Below are 18,687 nucleotides of genomic sequence, written 5' to 3'. Positions count from 1 at the left end.
TTTATAGTAAAATGCAAAAGCATAAAACATTATTTTGAAAAGATATACAATTGATAAAATCATTGTAATTTCCATGTAAAGAACAAGCCACACTTTGTTGGTGGACTGTCTTGCCTATGATGAGCGCTGGAGATTAGGGAAAACTGGGTGGGTACTAGAGTCTGCTTCATCCCACCCACATTTGCAAAATTCATAGTTTTTCGTCACGTACAGTGTATGTGGCCAGTCATATAGGCACAAAGTGACACACTGTACAGTACACTGTACGTCTCCCGTCACGAAGGGGTTAAAAAGGTGTTCTAGTACCTCTTCTTCTTCCACTGCTGAGAAAAACATAAGTTTATTTAGGAGGTTCCCATGTTTTGACCCTTCTATAAAGATTTGATATGAAGCCATTTAGATTTCAAGCTACATGATTTTTTACTTTAGGAAAAGGCAGGAGTGATTATGATTGTTATATAGTGTACAATTGTTTACTGAACCATCTTCTTTTTACAGAAAAAAAACAGTCATCACCATCCGTACTAACCACCTGGTACCAAGTCGGTCTTGACGTTCTCGGTCTCTGCATCATGTCCAAACCTTATGCTATTTCAGCAGCACACATTCTGGCCAAAAACATTTCGCCAAGCAATTGTGGTTCAGTAGGTGAGCATACAAACTGGATTTAAGGATGGAAATCTGCAATATAAAACACAATTGTGGTTGTAGCTTAATATAAAAAAAATATAGCTCCAAATTTGGGTCAAAATTTAGGTAGCAAGAAAACTGATAAAGGTTACATGTCCTAATCCCCCCAACCCCCACTAAATAATATGCAAATAACATCAATGTCTTCTGAAAAAATTTCATCATGTATGCCTGTAAAAGTCCCTTACTAGTCAGCAAGCTCATTCTGAGATTGTGATCTCTGACTCACAAGTTCAGTTCCAACTACTAAGCTGCATCCAGTCCAACATGGTGGACTCACAGCACAAAGCAAGCCATTCACCAGCAAAAGGTTATGTCATCTGATGCTATTGCAGGAAGCTGTTGTTTCCAGCCACCGTGGGAGTTAACCCCCTTTCCCTGCAATGGTATGGTGATTGGAAGAGCAGCTGCAGTGCACACAGGGGAAGTTCTAATTGTCACTTTGAGACGATGACTGTTACAAGTAGGGAACGCGTTATATAATAGGAGTCTCAAATCTAAAATCTTGTTTTTTAGAGGCTTAATCAAGAATGCAGCCTTTTCAGAGCTCATGAGCCTGTCACGGTGTTCTCAAAAGCACAGCTATGCATGAGTGGGAGGTTACCACATGGTCAGGTGTAGATCAAATACTATCAGTTATTGTTGGACTTTACCACTAGTCTACAATGAGCTTGTAATTCACATAAAAATGGAAGATAGCTTTTTCAGATGGAGCAAAAAGTTTGATGGCAGTAGATAAACTCTATAACAGGCATGGTAATGGGGGATCAAATGATCCAGTCTATGGCAAACACATGCCACAACAAGCTTTTTTTACAAGTTGACCCAGTTTCCTGAGATGTAACTATCAGATTTGAACTTTTTGTAAAGCATTACCTTTAATGGAGACATGAATGCTTTAAAGCAGTGGTTCTCAACCTGTGTAGCCTCAGGACCCACATTTGTCCTTGGTCATTACGTTGCGACTCAAGGCGCATCACTCTGGAATGCACAGCATTGCGGTACTGCCCCATTTGGTGTGGGTGATCAAACTGTGGGCAAGAGGTGTGCTTTTGGGGTGCCATTCAAATGAATGGCAACGAAACGCACCTCCCATACAGACATAATCTCACACACTCACAGACATTCTCACACACATACACACTCCAAAAAAATATTTTCTTTTTTTTAAGATCCACCCTAGATCCAAGAATAGATCCAACATAAGTCTTCCTAGCTTATGAGAACTGGAGTAGATCCTCAGCCTTGGGTCCAGTGTGGGCTGCTGTGCTGCGACGGAGCTCCATCCATATGTGCATCACTTGTACAGCTCCCTTGTGGGCCCTGTAGAGGTGCCGGGAGCCAGAATGTAATGTCACTCCGGTTCAGGCACCTCTACAGGGCACATGAGGGAGCTGTAAGCAATGCATGTATGGATGGAGCTCCCATGCAGCCATACCCCCAGCCCACCACACCTCAAGCTGACATTCGGCGCAGGGCAGCATATTTTGAATGGCTGGTCGGCGTCAGAACTATCAGTGCTGAGCTAGAGGGAGGCTGAGGAGCCTCTCAGCTAGTGCAGTGGAAGGCATACAGTGACCAACTGAACACAGGGTTGCGACATACATTTGGGTCGCGACACACCAGTTGAGAACCAAGGCTTTAAAGTATATGTTGTAACAAGGACACTACACTGTAGTCCAGGTAAGTCAAGTAAAATGCAGTATATTAAAGGGCAAACACAAAATAGCTTGCAGCAGCAACATAAGACAGTCCTTTATATGGCTCTGTAGCTTTCCTCAGCTTCAAGACACTCACACTGCTCACCCCTCGAGAGCCCTCACTCTGCTCTCTTAGCAGTCTGTACCGCAGGTCCTAGGGTCACCGACCTTCCTGACCTCTCCCCTCGTGGGCACTCACTCTGCTCTCCCAGCAGTTTGTCCGACAGGTCCCTGGGGTCACCGACCTTCCTGACCGCTCCCAGCCACCCCTGGCTGTTCCGTGTGCGTCCAGCATGCACCCGAGGTGGTCTGTGTCCGTGTGCTCCCTGCGCACACACAACTCCAACACTCCTCTCTGAGCACTGAGCTGGCTTCCTGATAAGGCTGCTCTCAGCCACCTGATTAGCCCAGGCTGGTCATTGGCAACACCTGGCCCCAGGACTGGAGATCTCATCCCACCCAGAGCTCTACGAAATCTCCAGAGCTCCAGATCCCAGCTACAAATAGGAAAACCTGGACGGACCTGAAAAGCCAGGCTCTTCCTTAAAACATTGCTTACATTCTGGACCCTCTCAGCCCCTCTGGCTGAGAGTCCTGGGTGCCAAAGTCGCCATCCTACACCGTGGCATTGGCTTACACTGCCACAATGTTAACTCAATACTTAAAGGAACTTTACCCATAACTTTCAAATAACATTCAAACACACCATTTAGCAATGACAATCAACAAACACATACTTCTAGATAATTGCAGGCTTTGTATTCTTTGCATACCGTATTTCTCTTTTCTTCCCCAGTCTTCTGACAGTGGCCATGTTAACTAAGGGCAGATTACTAGCTCTCCCTTTACTTCCTGGAACTCTGGCACATGTGACTAAGACATGTGACCATGCACATCATCTCAGGGGAGAAAAATGCCTTTCCCTGAGATCTCATCAGATTACAGATTAGATTTCCCAGCAGTTCTCTGCCAATGTAACCTTTACAAGATGCAATGCTTTGGTACTTACATCATTTGTGCCAGAGGTGGACCAGGAAGTAGATGAACTCTATGTGTAAGTAAATGAAAAACAAGTTTGTTTAACTAATAAATGTAAGATGCTTTTAAACCAGGATGCAGAGCTGCATGCTGATGTGATTTTTTGTAAAAGGGAGTAAAGGTCCACTTTAGGAATATTCTGGGTGTATTTCAGGCTTATTATTTATAAACTAGACATGTAAGTTTTGTTCCGAATGCAGATATGGCCGAAAGTCTGTGAATTTGGACAATCAGATGCACCTGAATGCAGGGGCGGATCCAGAGTCTACTCTCGGGAGGGGCACCGCCAAAAAATAAGCCCCCCGCCCCATCTGGCTCTTCCACTGCTACTGTGCCACCCCTTTCCTCTCTCACCACCTATGTGTCCACTGCCCCCCCAGCTCTCCCCCCGGTGTACAACGCACTCCCCTGGCTTCTCCTTCTGGGATCTTGCCGCCGCTGTCACCTTGGGCGGTCTGTACTCACACAAATTAGGCAGCTGCAAAGCCCCGGCATGGGCTGAGACGGCCGCCTAATTTGTTTAACTACAGTGCTGCCTCTGCTTTGGGTCCTGATTGCTTGGTGCGGCCGGCCGGATAGCTGTAAAGCTGTCACAGAGTTTACTGCGGTTCAGTGTAAAAAAAAACGGCATAGTGCTTGGAGTGTGCCGTTTTTTTACACTGAATCACAGTAAACTCTGTGACAGCTGTATGTCCCGGCCGCTGTGCTGGGATGCTGGTGTTACTACTACTGCGGTTGGGAGAGGCAGGGAGCGGCTCTCTATCTCGGGGGGGCAATTGCCCCGTTGCCCCCCCTGGATCCGCCACTGCCTGAATGTCCAAATTTCATTGAGGCCAAATGCAAAAGAACCTGAATGTTCTTTTAATGAACTTTCAGATCTTCAAATTAAGCTAAATCGGACATGTGACTGGTTTCTGACGAATCAGAAAACCCTGTCAAAAACTAAAACAAAATTCTGAAAGTTCTGAATCTGAATAACGAAACAGCGCTCAGACCTGAAACCCGAAAGAACGAAAAATCTGAAATGATACAAATTTTTTGTCGGCTTGCATGTTTGTTATAAACTATGCTAATTCTATTCTGAAGGGAAAAAAAACATTTAGATACCTTGCTTTAAGTAACTTTTTTCAGCAGTCTTGTAACTGCTTTAACCCTTTCTTCAACTGTGCTCTCTAGGACTGTGGGTAGAAAAAAGCTTCAGGGTCCAGTCACTGTCAGCCTCATATACTGCTATTAGAAAAACACTCCTGGAGGCATGGCTAACTGACTGTGATCATACAAGCTGACTAGGGGGCCTTGCCGGCATGCTAAGTGCAGCACAGAAGGGTGACAACACTACAGCAGCATTAGAATGCTGAAGTTAGCGTTGTCACTCTTGTTTTATTAACTGAGAAGTCGGCAAGATGTGAACATTAATTTATCTGAGGTTGAGTTTTCTTTATCAACATAACCAAAGCTCTTGCTTTACAGACACAGCGGCTGTAGTGACGATGGGGTTGGTGTGTGTGCTTGGCATGGAAAATGTCCCTGAAAAGACGCTCAAATCAGTGAATAAAACTCTTTCTGATCTCCTGGTGTATATAGTGAGCCAACAGAATGATGGACTCATCGGCAATGCTTACAGCACAGGCCTAGCTGGACAGGTATGCACGTACACTTATAGTATGTGGGATGAGGTGTGATAAAGTGTATCTAAACCCAGGTATAAAAATGTTATGTATTGCAGATTATCAGTCCTTAGATGTGGTGGCTGCATTATTTTTTTTACCTGGTGATCTTGGCAGCCTTGTTGTCAGCCAAGGACAAGGCTACACAACACCTTTCCATATATACAGGTCTTGCAGCGGAGATAAGTCAAAGCATCATCATTTTATTGTCAAAGTTTATCAAGTTCCGATCTACTGAGCCGACCTGTGGCAGTCTAATTGTCACAGGTCGGCTAGAACTATGAGGTGAGTGAAAAGCACTCACCTCATAGTTCTCCTTTAATAAAGATGGACTGAGCTCCAATGAAACATTGACAATTAAATGGTGAAGCTTTTGACTTATCTCCTCTAATATATATATAGAGTGTGTCTATATCAACTTTGGATTTGTATTCATATTTTTATGGATGAACACCAAGGATTTACCTGACAAAAAGAGTGCGGTGGCTATCACTGGGACTATATACAGTATGTGTTTGATAGGTAAAAAAAGAATTCATTTTGCCAGCTATTCAGAGCTCTCCTGTGTCCTGCTCACATTTTCTATGTTATCTCAGCGAGTCCTCTCAGAACAATTACTCTCTCTGTGAGAAGATCAGGAGGATGGGAGAGATGGGAGAGATTCCGCAGTTTAACAATATACAAATGGACAGGGCTGACAATGTTTCTTGCTATGAGCAAAATTGTGGATTACAAATAATAAATGTAGTACTTAAAATGAAAACAGAACCAACACTTTAAATGAAAACACCCCCACTGATGACATAAAGTGCATATACCAAAATCTCTATATATTGCAAATAGATGTAATTTTACACGATTAATAACGAGTGCTGCATAAATCAAAAGGCCATTATATGTAGGGACGAGCTTTGGGCTTGGGTCAACCGTAAGCAGTGGTGTATTTTGGTTTTGTGCTGCCCTAGGCAAGACTAAACCCGAGCACCCCCCCCCCCCCACCACACAACAAAATTAAACTTACGTAGTTCTGCAGCTGCAACACCGATCTTCTGCCTTAATTGGCTGGGCTGTCTAATTCTGCAGTTACCCATCTTCTGCCTTGGCCGCTGGGCTCTGTAGCTTGCCCCGCTCCAGAGACAAAACCCTGCACGGAGCTTATAGGCTGCACTTCCCCAGACTCGCCACCACGGAGGTGTCGATGAGGATGATGACCATCTGCATCTCAGCCCTGGGGTCCTGCGGAAGCTCCTCCGCTGCCTGAAGTCAGAGATTTGGGTGCTGGCTTCCCAGGGAGGTCCGAACTGCCAGTGCATCCGAACGAAAGTCACTCACGCTAATACATTGCACAGCATGTTGACATAAAAGAGGAAGGAGCTGCCGTTGGTCACCCAGTCAAAGCACCAGTTCCAGGGGTACTGGCAGTAATTTATGAATAATTTATAATATCATTTATTTTTTTTCTCTTATCTAACTGGTTTAGGGGCAGCATTTTTTGGCGCCCCCCTGGAAAGTGCCGCCCTAGGCAAATGCCTATTTTGCCTTGCAGTAGATACACCCCGGACTGTAAGTTGTCTGCAGTTCGTCAGATGGCTGAACGATATTGGACAGTGATTTAAACAATACTTGTTATTGCAGTGGAACTGGACCCTCCTATCCTTTACAATCAAGGAAGGTGCCATCTTAGCCTCTAGCAGTATAATAGAAAGTAAAGGGACTGCCTGACTATGATGCAATATAAAAATCCTTTAAAGAACTCCGGGCAAAAATGATCTTAAACTATTGCATTATATTATGTTGTTTTGTATTTATTGTGCATTAAACAAGAACTCCAGGCAAAAATGTTCTTAACCCTTGCCGGGGGTGGGGCTACCCACACTGCAAAGTTTATGTGCTCATTTTTGTCTTGTGTGAAAATAAAGTTATACTCACCTGACTCTTGCTGCCGGCTGGCTGCTAGACCGGTTCCTACACCCATGCAAAAATGAGCACTTAACCTTTGCAGTCCAAGGGTAGCCCCATTGCAAGGGTTAAGACCATTTTTTTTGAGTGGTTCTTTAATGCACAACAAATACAAAAAGACACAATATAATTCCCATGTACAAAGTATCATTCCTAAAGTAAATATGATTCCTAAAGTGAAAAACTGACACAATGACAGTGTTGCCATACCGCTGCACACTTCTCCACCAAATACTCCTCAATTGCCACTTTACCTAGTGAGCTGGGCATGAGCACGATAGGAACATATTACCACTGTATAAATCAGATCAATACTTCATGAGCAAAAAGCAACGTGTGCAGTTTAAAAGTGGTAAAGCTGATGTAGAGACTAATGCCCACGTTCCAAGAACTGTAGCATTGTTTCAAGCCATAAATACATTCAGTGATTGTTTGCAAAGTCTTATTTTATCAAGTGACAGCTTGACTTATAGTCCAGGTGTGAGCATACGTGGATACGGGTGAACGTGCCCTCCTCTCTCTGCCAGCTTCCCTCACCAAGGCCGCCGGCCGGTTGGGGTACGGGTACTCCTAGAATGAGATCCTAATAGGTTGGACTTGATGGACTAATGTCTTTATTCAACCTCAAATACTATGTCACGTTTGCGTGACGTCACACGCATGCATGATGACGTCATGGCGGAGTGTCACCCGGTACCCGCTCTGGTTGACACCCGGCCTCAGGACGCCCCTGACATATTTTCAGAGAACTGTTGCGACTTTTCAATACTCTTTTTTTGGTTTAATATATTTTTATTGTTATTTTCATTTTATGTCATCTCAATTATACCAATTTCATAAAACTTGTAAACATCTGTTTGTTATTTCATAGCATAAATAAAACACATTCTACTTTACAAGTGTCTAAAACATTCCTTTCAATAGCAAACATTACCCATTCCGACTCATTATCCTTCCTCATTCATTCTCATCTTTCCCCTCTCTTCTCTTTTCACACCTTACAACCCTGACTCATAACTAACTCATGACCTTATCTAGGAGGGGGGGGGATCTTCTTTATATGTGTTTGTGATTTTCATCTTCCATTTTTGTTCCAAAATTACTCTCCATCATACCCATATGTGTATCTACACACTATTTCTTGTGTTATCATTGTCCTTGTGTTCCCTACCCTATTTGTGTATTTAATCGTTGTGTACTATTCCGTGCTATAGATCTATAATTCCTAATATCGAAGTGTTATTGTGGATCCCATTCTACCCTTTCCCCTCCCTCTATTAGTGATGTGTTACTTTATTCTTTACTTATCTTAACCTCTTGCCGTCCGCCCGTAGTAAAAAAACGGACGGACGGCACTGCAGCATCTGCGGGTTGCCGTCTCCAGACGGCAATTTTTTTCTGCTCGCGCGCGCCCCCTAGCGGGCACGCACGGGCAGAAAAGACCCGTCCAATGCGAACACCCGGCACCGGGTGTTTCACATATAGGCGATCAGCGGGTCCATAGCCCGCTGATCGCCTATATGTGCTCGTTCGCGGCTGTGAATGCAGAAGTGATGTGTATTACATCACTTCCGCATTCACCTGTCAGTCATCTGGAGAGAGAAGAAGCTGATAAAGCAGATCTCTGCTTTATCAGCTTCTTTTGGGGTCCATAGGTGATATTAGGGGTCCTAGAGACCCCTAATATCTCCATAAAGAGGACCTGTCAGTGTGCCTTTGCTATTATATAGGGGGTTGTTATCCCCCTATATAATAGCAATAACAATAAGTGCAAAAAAAATATATATAAATAAAAAAAAAGAAAAGTAACACATAAAAAAATAAAATAAAATAAAAGCCACATATAAAAAAAGGGGAAAAAACCCCCCCAAAATGTTTAACTCCCCCACCCCCACGTTTACGCGCCTATAAACGTAAATACGCGTCCGGTGCCCCAGCGCGCAAAAATTACAATTGCGCTACACATGTTACATATCGCCGCGAACGTCGCAGTGAGAGCAATCATTTTAGGGCCATCAATCACTGATAACACTAAACTGATGAGCGGTAACAGCTTTTAAAGCGTCGCCTATGGCCAATTTTGGGTATTATCGTTTTTTGAGGTTTCGCGCGCGCACGCAATTTTAAGGCTTGACATGTTTAGTGTCTTTTTACCCGACGTGACCCCATCTTTTATATTTTACCAAAAAATTGGGTAATAATAAATGTTTTATCATTTAATATAGGGGAAACTTTTTTTTTTTTTAAATTTCGGTAATTTTTCCTTAATATATTCCCACACCCTATCATAATTTATCTTCCTGTCGGCATCTCTTGCACATACTGTAGTTCCTCCATGTATCTTATTTCTTCCATTATGTTCCCCCAACTCTCTATTGTAGGTGGTGATGTAGACATCCACTTATGTGATATACCTACTCTGGCGGCCGACAATACAAATCTTAAAATATCCTTTTTTACCTTTATTATAGGACCAGGGTACAATGATAGTAGTGCCATTAAGGGATCCTTTTCAATACTTGAAACCTCCACTGTACGGTATATTTCAAATATCGATTCCCAAAACGGCTGTATTTTCAGGCAGCTCCACCAGATATGTATGTATGTATGTCCCCTCCTCAACATTACACCTCCAGCATCTATCTGATTTTTCTGGGTTTATTTGTTTAATTCCTTCTGGACACCTATACCATCTAGACACAATTTTATAGTTGTTTTCTTGAAGGAATGTGGAGGTAACAGAGCCATGGGCCATGGTAAATATTATTTCCCATTCTTTCTCTGAAATTTCTTTTCCCAAGTCTTGTTCCCACTTTTTCATATACTTTGTATATCCTTTAGCGTCTTCCTCCCGCAGCAGGCCATATACCGCAGATAACATATGCGAGATAGGGGTTTTACTCACGCACATCTTCTCAAATGGCGTGAGTGGCCTATTTAAGGTTTTATAGGTCCTAAGGCTCCTTATAAAATCTGATAACTGCATTGCTTCTAACCAAAGTTTCCCATCAATTTGTCTCTCTGGTCTTAATTCTATTTTCAACTCGTCTTTTCCTATCTCTAGAACTTGGCATAGTCGCTCCATGGAGCTACTCTCCATGTTTAAGAAGGGGGCCGACTGCATACCTGGAGGGAATTGAGGATTATCTATAATGGGCATCAGGGGTCCAGGTCTAGAGGACAAATTGTATTTAGTAATGGACCTATCCCATACTTGTAGCACAGGTCTGGACAAAAAGGGTAGGGTGTTCCACTTGGGTCTATGTTCTATTGGCAACCAAGGGACTTTACTTATTGGTATGGGCGATGTTTCAATCTCCAATTTTACTCCCCCCTTACTTTGGCCTCCATGTATCCAGTCCAATATTCTTAATAGCAAGGCCGCTTTGTGGTACAATTCAAAGTCTGGGATTCCCAGCCCACCTCTTTCTTTTGGTCTCGATAATGTTTTTACGCTGATTCGTGGGGTTTTATTAGCCCACACGAATTTCCTTGCGGCCGATTTGAGTTTCTGAAAAAATTATTTTGGTAGACCAATAGGAACTGTCTGAAACCTGTAAATGATCTTCGGCAAGATGTCCATTTTTAGGACATTTACTCTGCCCATCCACGACAGGCTCAGGCAGTTCCATGTATTGAATTGATCGAATATCCCATCTGACCAGTCCCTAAAGTTGATTACATACAGTGTGTACAGATCTTTAGGGACTTTAATACCCAAATACACAATATAATGAAGTTGACATTTAAAGGGGTAACTTTGCATAATTCCCTCTTGTGCCTTACTCGTTAATGAGATATTCAAGAATTCTGATTTTGATATGTTTATATGGAAGTTACTCAGGTCGCCATACTCCTTTACTTCCCTAAGAACATTCGGTATTGTTATCAGTGGAGAGGTTATAAATAAGAGTATATCATCCGTGTATAATGCCATTTTATGATGTTGTGTTGGGGAGATCATGCCCTTTATCGATGTGTTTTGTCTAATTGTAGCCGCTAGTTGTTCCATCACTATGACATATAATAAGGGTGACAGTGGACATCCCTGTCGTGTTCCATTGAGAATGGGAAAAGGGGCGGACAAATCCCCATTCACCCTTACCTTAGCGGTTGAGTGCGTGTATAATGCCATCACCTTGGAAACAAATTGTTCTCCCATTGCTACTTGTATAAGGGATTCTCTAAGAAAGGGCCAACTTACTCTGTCAAATGCTTTTTCAGCATCTATTGACAGGAGACATAGTGGTTTATTTTCTTTCTGTGCTAGTCCTATTAGGTTTATAACCCTTGTAGTACTATCTCTGGCCTCCCGTCCCTGGACAAAACCAGTTTGATCATTATGTATGATTTTAGGTAAAACACTTTTTAGTCTATTTGCCAATAAATTGGCATATAGTTTCAAGTCGATATTTATCAAAGAAATAGGGCGATAGTGGCCACATTCCGTTAGGTCTTTCCCTGGTTTAGGAAGCACTGATATACGTGCCTCCATTGTCTGTGTGGGGAAGGGGCATGCCTCAGTAACTGAATTACATGTCTTAGTGAAAAAAGGTCTCAATTGTTCCTCGAACTGTTTATAATAACGGGCTGTAAAGCCATCCAGACCTGGGGCTTTATTATTCAATAGAGGATATTACATCTTTAATTTCCTTTTCTGAAAATGTCAAGTTCAACCTGTCTCCCTCCTCGATATTTAGTGATGGTACTTTTGCATCCTTTATATATTTCTGAATTTTTTTAATATAGTTTGCTGGTTGCATATCAGCATATTTTCCACGTATTGAATATAGGGAAGCATAGTATTTTCCAAAGCTATCTACTATCGCGGACGGGAAGTGTTGTAACTTGCCATTCCCATCTTTGATTCGTGTTATATTTCTATTAGGGGGCCTTGGGTGGATTTTCCTGGCTAATAATTTTCCACATTTGTCTCCTTCTTTATAATATTTTTTATTTTTATCTCTAGCGGGGGGGGGGGGGGGGGGTTGCCTGTCGTATCTGAAGCAGTGTCAAAAATTAAATTCATATCTCCCATTACCATATGTGTGCCTACCCCATATTTCTCCAATTTACCCAATACCCATTTACAAAATTTATGTTGTCCCTTATTTGGTGCATAAATATTCGCTAGTGTGTACATTTGTTTAAAGTGTGTTAATTTCAAAAACATATATCTCCCTTTTTCATCTATGATTGTGTCTATTACCTCAATTTGTGCATTTTTATGGAAGGCTATTGATACTCCCCTTGCTTTTTTTTCTGGGTTAGTGCTGTGATACCATTTCGTGTAGTGTGTATCTCTTATAGTGGGGTTAACCCCCCTCTTAAAGTGCGTTTCCTGTAAACATAGGATATCTATTCTTTTTTTATGGAGATGGTATAAAATCTGTGAGCGTTTTTCTGGTGTGTTGAAACCATTAGCGTTATAAGTAGCAAATGTCAACCTATTCATTTCTTGACTATAAATCCTTCAAAATGCATTTTGCTTTGTGCATAAGACCATTTCACCTCACATACATTATAACAACATTTCAGATTCAACAACTTATACTGCTTCCTTTGCTTCCCATTCCATTCTTTCACCTCGCATTTATACAACTTCACTCCAATTGACTTCACAACATGCATACATTTGTAATTTTCTTGTATGTAAGACATCTTTCTTTTTCCCATATCCCACATATTCAAGCAAGAAGAGCCCTTAAAAAAAATAGGGCTCTATTGAGGATTGTGATGGCCAGGTGTACGTCCGTCCAGTGCACCACGCCTCACAAGACTCGCCCTTTAGTCAAGTTTTCTATAGCCTGGTTCTATTTTCCTATATTTCTATGCATATTATATTTTAACTCAATTATATCTTTCACCGTCCCGTGTATTGCCCTCACCCCCTGCCCTCCACCAACCGTAGGGAGAGTGGGGTGGCCCCCGGGGCAGTGCGCTAACATTCCAACAATGCGTCTCCACCCTCCCCTTGTTTCATAATGTTATCAAAAGCCGACATAGATTACTCATTTTGCAATTACTCCTTGTGGCTTTACTGATTTCCAGTCCTGCCTTGATGTTTCTCCTGCTTTAATTTGTTCAAATGGCCATTCAAGTAGTTGTATTGGGGGTAATTCCATGGTATCTAGGAAGTCTGGGAGATCTTCTAGTGACTTAAATTTTGCTGTTTTCCCGTCTCTGTAGGCTAATAATTGGAAGGTATACCCCCATCTGTATTTAATAGATCTTTCCTGTAACTTCTCTAATAGGGGCCTCAATGCTCTTCTGAGCATCAGTGTTTCTGGCCTTTTGGCTAAGATCAAGTGTAGTATCTGTTCTTATCAGTTTTCGGTGGGGAAAAGAACCATCCTTGCGGGGGATGGTTACTTAGTACTCGCTGGAGTGAAAGAGCGTGTGGGGTGGCTTCCTGTGAGAGGGGAACCGCTCAGTACATGGCTTTCTGACTGAACAGATGCGAAGCTTGGTCTGGCTCGAGGGTTCGGGGGCGCAGGAAGCCCGTGGTGTTGTGCCCCCTGGGGGTGGCATCCCAGGGGTGCTCAGAAAGTCACTTGGGTATGGGACCCCACATGACTCACTGTAGCACTTGGTCACACACCATACTGCTTATTTCTGCACAAGCCTCTTGGACAGGCCTTATGGCTAGTTTGGGGAAATATTTTTGCACTCCGGCCCCTAAGGCCTGTCAGCATGGTGCACTGGCACTTTAGATTTATTTATGCACTCTATGCATGTTTGGCACTTTTTTATTTTAAATTTGACCCACAGATGCTGATGGTGCAGGTTTCTTCGGGGCCTATTCCTGACGCTGGGAGGAGATTCCGTGCCTCCTACGGGGTTCTCTGTCTCCTCCCACCCAGGAAGGGGGTCTCTCTTCGGGAGAGACGCCTTGCCTAGTACTGTGAGGGAAAAAAGTGGGGATACTGTGAGGGACCTGTTGCGGCAGGTCCCCGAAGGAAATGGGTCCACCGGCCTTCGGGTTGGTGGACCAACAGTCTCAATCCCTGTCAGGAGCCTTGCGCCCCGGGGTCGGGAAAGTAGGTCCATTCTTTCGAAGGACCTTGCACCCTTGTGCACGTTTTTGTGTGCTGTGATTTCACGGTTCACTTTTTTTGTTCACAGGGGGAAGTTTGATGCACGTCCACGGGCTTCGATAAAAAAATCAGTGTTTGTCTTGAAAGGTCCGGGAATAATGTCACACTATATCCATCATAGGTTATTGATTTCCTAGATCTCATTGCTATAAATATTGCTTCTCTTTCAGCATAATAGTGTAACCGGCAAATCACATCCCTAGTTCTTGTAGATTATTTTCTTACCAGTCCGGGAACTCTGTATACAGTATCAATCACCAACTCAGATTCAGGTGCTTTTCCTAGTATAGCATTCAGTATGGCATTAGCTGTGGAAAATAAGGCATGCGGCTCTATTGATTCGGGTATATCCTGGATCCGTATATTGTTACGTTTGCTCCTGTTTTCAATGTCATCTATTTTATATGTCAGTTCTTGGATCATATTTGTTTGTTTTTTAATGATTTTCTGTTGCGCATCGAGCCTGGATGATCCTATTTCCATATCCTCCTCCAGTTCATTTACCCGAGTTCCTAGGTTTATGATGTCGATTTTTAATGACTGTATCTCTTCCTTATATGTGTTTTCCAATCTAGCAATATAGCCCTCCATGTCCTCTTTGTTTGGGAGCATTCGTAGGTATACCCCTATATCCTGCTGTTCCGCCCCCTCCTGCTCCAACAATTCAGCGGTCTTAAAAAAAGACATTGAATAATGAAATTAATATTTATCATGCCATTGCTAACTAAGGCTTGTATCCCCCTAGTGGGGAAAATAGATTATCACATGTCTAGACAGTGAACAGTGTATCCAATTCTGCATACCTGGCTTTATATTATAAAGTTCTTATAATATAAAGCCAGGTATGCAGAATTGGATATAGCTGTGCCACACTACAGAGTGTTCATGTTCTTCATAATATTAAGAAACTGACCTAAAATCATGATTTTGTATTGCTTTAGAAAAAAATGTGACCTGCCCCTTTAAGAAAAAGTATCGGTAATTGGTATCGGCGAGTACTTGAAAAAAAAAAGTATCGGTACTCATACTCGGCCTTAAAAAAGTGGTATCGGTGCATCCCTAGTCTTTAGGCTAGGTTTGTGCTGCACCGGGCCCCCAAATGACTCCTCTCGCCCACTTTGGGGTGTCTTTGCACCTGCCTGGTGGTGCATCATAGGGGAACCCATATGGTGCTCAGCTTCTTCCTGCACACCACCCCGGGCACCATTACTACCATGCTCCCGGCCTATCCCCACAGGAGAGGCCGGCACTGAACCCCCAGTACTCCCCCCCACAGATAGTCTCGACCTTGTACCTGGGAAATATGTCCCAATCGTTGATGTTGTAGGGGGGTTCCGGGAGGTCCGGGTTGTAGTAATTGGTTTCTGCGAGGTCTGTTTGTCCTTCTTCTTGCTGTTGCCCCCCATCTGCAATCCACAGTCGTTTTTCAGATTTGCTGGTTGCTGGGATGCTGGATGTATGCTGCGGTCGATGGTGGACTGAAAGGAGCCCGGTAGCCTGCACGCTGCAAGGAGATCATATGAAAAAGACCGAGAGAAGTAAGATCCAGGGGTCCAGTAATCTGTGCCTTGGGGTCGGCTTGTAGTCGGCTTAATATGCGGCGTTTAGCTATGAGGTCAAGCAAAACAAACGACAACGCACTCAACAATTTGTCACCAGTGCCTTGGCGGGGCAGTGCGGCTTTCACATCCTCTGCAGAAGACGTGTATCCAAACCTCTGTTATTATCCTTAGTGGTGAGACAAGTTGTTTTACATGCTGGTTTGTGAGTGTGCCATGATGCTTTTCTACTGTTTAGCTATGAGGAGCGCGGAGCTGTGAGGCTTCTCCCATAGCGTTGCGGCGAGTCTCGTGCACGGATGTTGCGCCGGAACTATGTCATCGGCCCTTCACTCATCACTCGTCCTACAGGAGCATAGGAAATGTCACCTCTCCCAAAACCTATTTCTTTTTCTAACTCATTAAAGTGACATTAAAGTCAAACATTTTTTTTCCCTCCCCCAATGTTAATGTCAGAACTTACCTTAAATGAGGTTTCTTAATCCGATCTTCCTCTTCTTTCCTGATGTTTTCATCTGTCCCTCCAGCGGTGCGTCGGCTGTCCTATCTAGCGCTGACTCCTCTCTGCTTGCTGGCACTTCTTGTCCCACGGTGTCTGCATGCGGGTGCCTGCGTCCATAGACTTACCTTGTGTCTCTGCTCGTCTCCCGGCCGAAAATCTGAACTGCGCATGCGCCCACCCCAAGATGCTTTGCAGCCGCCTGAGCAGTTTCGGATTCTCGGGCGGGAGCACGCGGCGAAAACAGGGTAAGTTTAAACCGCTGTTAAAGCGGGTTTTTTTTTTTTTAAACGTTTTGCCTACTGTATACCTACTGCTTGCTAGCAGTAGATATAGGCAAAAAAATCAGAGGGTTTAGAACCCCTTTAAGTTGTATTTTCTCCTCCTCCACTATCAGCTCTATAACACATATTCCATGTGCAATACATTTAGTCTGCCACTTAGTTACAAATCATTTTCTTTGAGTCTGCCATGTACGTTTTACACACTTGCCTTTTAATTTTAATGTTATGACTCGTTAAATCCTGGAGTGTTTCTCTTCCTTCACTTGTTAGTCCTTTGTATGAATGATCTGAATGTACTCAAAATAGTAGTTAAACTTTGCTGAAGCACACAGACAGGCATGCAGGCATTTTTCTTTACAAGAGTATTGATTAGGCAATAGGCAGGTGTTTTAAAGGATTTAGGAGGCACTTTGGGATTACATCTTTACAAAGTCTGCAGATATACAGGTGAAACACGTGAGACTGTATGTCAATCCGGTCTCCTCATTAGTGATGGGCCGAACAGGCCCGAGTTCGGTTTGTATTCGAACTTCCGAAGAGTTTGAATTTGGACTCGAACTCAAAGCAAGTCAATGTGTGTAGAACTTTCAGAAAGGATTGTTTTCATCATGACTTTGCCCAATCATGGCTCTAACAGAGTACTCAGCCCAATCATGGCTCTAACAGAGTACTCAGCCCTGACTGGGCAAAGTCTTGCACCTGACCTGTGGTCAGGTGCAAGCCTTTATCCAATTAGAGCTTCAAAAGCTGCATTGCCTTTTGGGATGTTGCGCAGTCGAACATACCGTGAACATCCCACAAAGTTCTTGCGCTTGGCGAACGATCAAACTAGCGTTGTTCGAATCGAACCCATGTTCGACTTGAACATGCAGCCCATTCCTACTCCTCATTACCAGGCAGAATGATATCTTCACTGCTGCCCAACAGCTGGGCTTACATGTAGCATAGATCTCTTTAACTCTATGAACATTGCCTCTACCTCTCTATTCCATGGATGAGCTGGGGCTCTAGGTACTTGATTAAGGATTTTGCTTACAGACAATCAGCTAGTGTTGCTAAGACTGACTTGAGAAATTGCATAGGAATTATGTGAACCATGCTATAAGATGGGCGTTGATCAGCAGCCTGTGTGCAGGGCAGGAGCAGCAAGTTCTGCTCCCTGAATAGGATGCTTCTCTACTTGCCCGGCATGAATATACTTGCATAAACTTTAATGTGTTGTAAATCCCAGGAAGTTCCACGTATGCTCACACCTTGACTATAATTCAAGCTGCCACTTGATGTAATAGGACTTTGCAAACAATCACTGAATGTATTTACGGCTTGAAACAATGCTACAGTTCTTGGAAAGCAGACATTAGTCAAGCTTGCGGTATACTGAGCCTAGGGTGACGGGAGGACGCTAGTTTGTGTCCTCCCGTTACCCTAAGGAGAACTATGGGGAAAGGTGTTAACCACATAGTTCTCCTTTAAAGGATTTTTGCATTGCATCACAGTCCAGGAGTCCCTCTACTTTCTATTATATTGCTAGAGGCTAAGATGGCACCTCCCTTGGCTGTAAGGGATAAGAGGGCTGTTTTAATCACTGGCCAGTTCGTTCACCCATCTGACAAACTGTGAACAGCTTGGATTTGGATTGAACTCATTGTTGACCCGAGCCCAAAGCTTGTCCCTATATATAATGGACTTTTGATTTCTGCAGCACTTTATTAATGTATGCCAAATTGCATCTGTTCTGTCTCCGCTACCTGTGGTCTGTATGTAGCTCGACATGCAGGTAAACCCTCCTATTCTGCAATAAGCCAGACTGAGTGAAATCTTGATGCTTTATTAACAAAACAGGATGGGTGAAACTGGTGAAAGACCATAGAAACATACAATCCATATATAAAACATGTAAATATAGTGTCAGCTCACAAATATACCATACCAGTGATGCTGCCTAAAGGCATTTGGGCGCTTTCCTCCAGACATGTGCTTAGGATGGCAGTGGACTCTCTTCTCTGTTCTAAAATGGAAGCTGAATTCCCAGAATGCTCTTGTTTCCTTCTCTTTGAGCAGAAGAGTGCTGGGAGTTTTGCTTAAGAAAAACAGTCTAAACCCATAGCTCTCAATTGGTGGGTCGTGACTCAAAAGTGGGTTGCGACCCCATGTTCAGTGGGTCGCTGCATGCCTTTCACAGCACTGTCAATTC

The 18,687-nt window shown here is 43.3% G+C and overlaps 1 protein-coding gene across 1 annotated transcript in view; it reads left to right on the top strand.

The window, feature by feature from the left end:
• Positions 1-18,687, top strand: part of LOC108797973 (gastric intrinsic factor-like) — a 42,463-nt gene that overhangs the window by 8,644 nt on the left and 15,132 nt on the right. The window contains exons 4-5 of the mRNA XM_018569662.1: positions 499-648; positions 4,899-5,071. Coding sequence (XP_018425164.1) covers positions 499-648; positions 4,899-5,071 — 323 coding nt within the window. The remainder of the gene's footprint in view (positions 1-498; positions 649-4,898; positions 5,072-18,687) is intronic.

This window comes from Nanorana parkeri, unplaced genomic scaffold (assembly GCF_000935625.1).
Source record: "Nanorana parkeri isolate BGI_ZX_2015 unplaced genomic scaffold, ASM93562v1 scaffold1376, whole genome shotgun sequence".
NCBI classification, from domain to species: domain Eukaryota; kingdom Metazoa; phylum Chordata; class Amphibia; order Anura; family Dicroglossidae; genus Nanorana; species Nanorana parkeri.
This window is presented reverse-complemented; position numbering and strand designations above follow the sequence as displayed.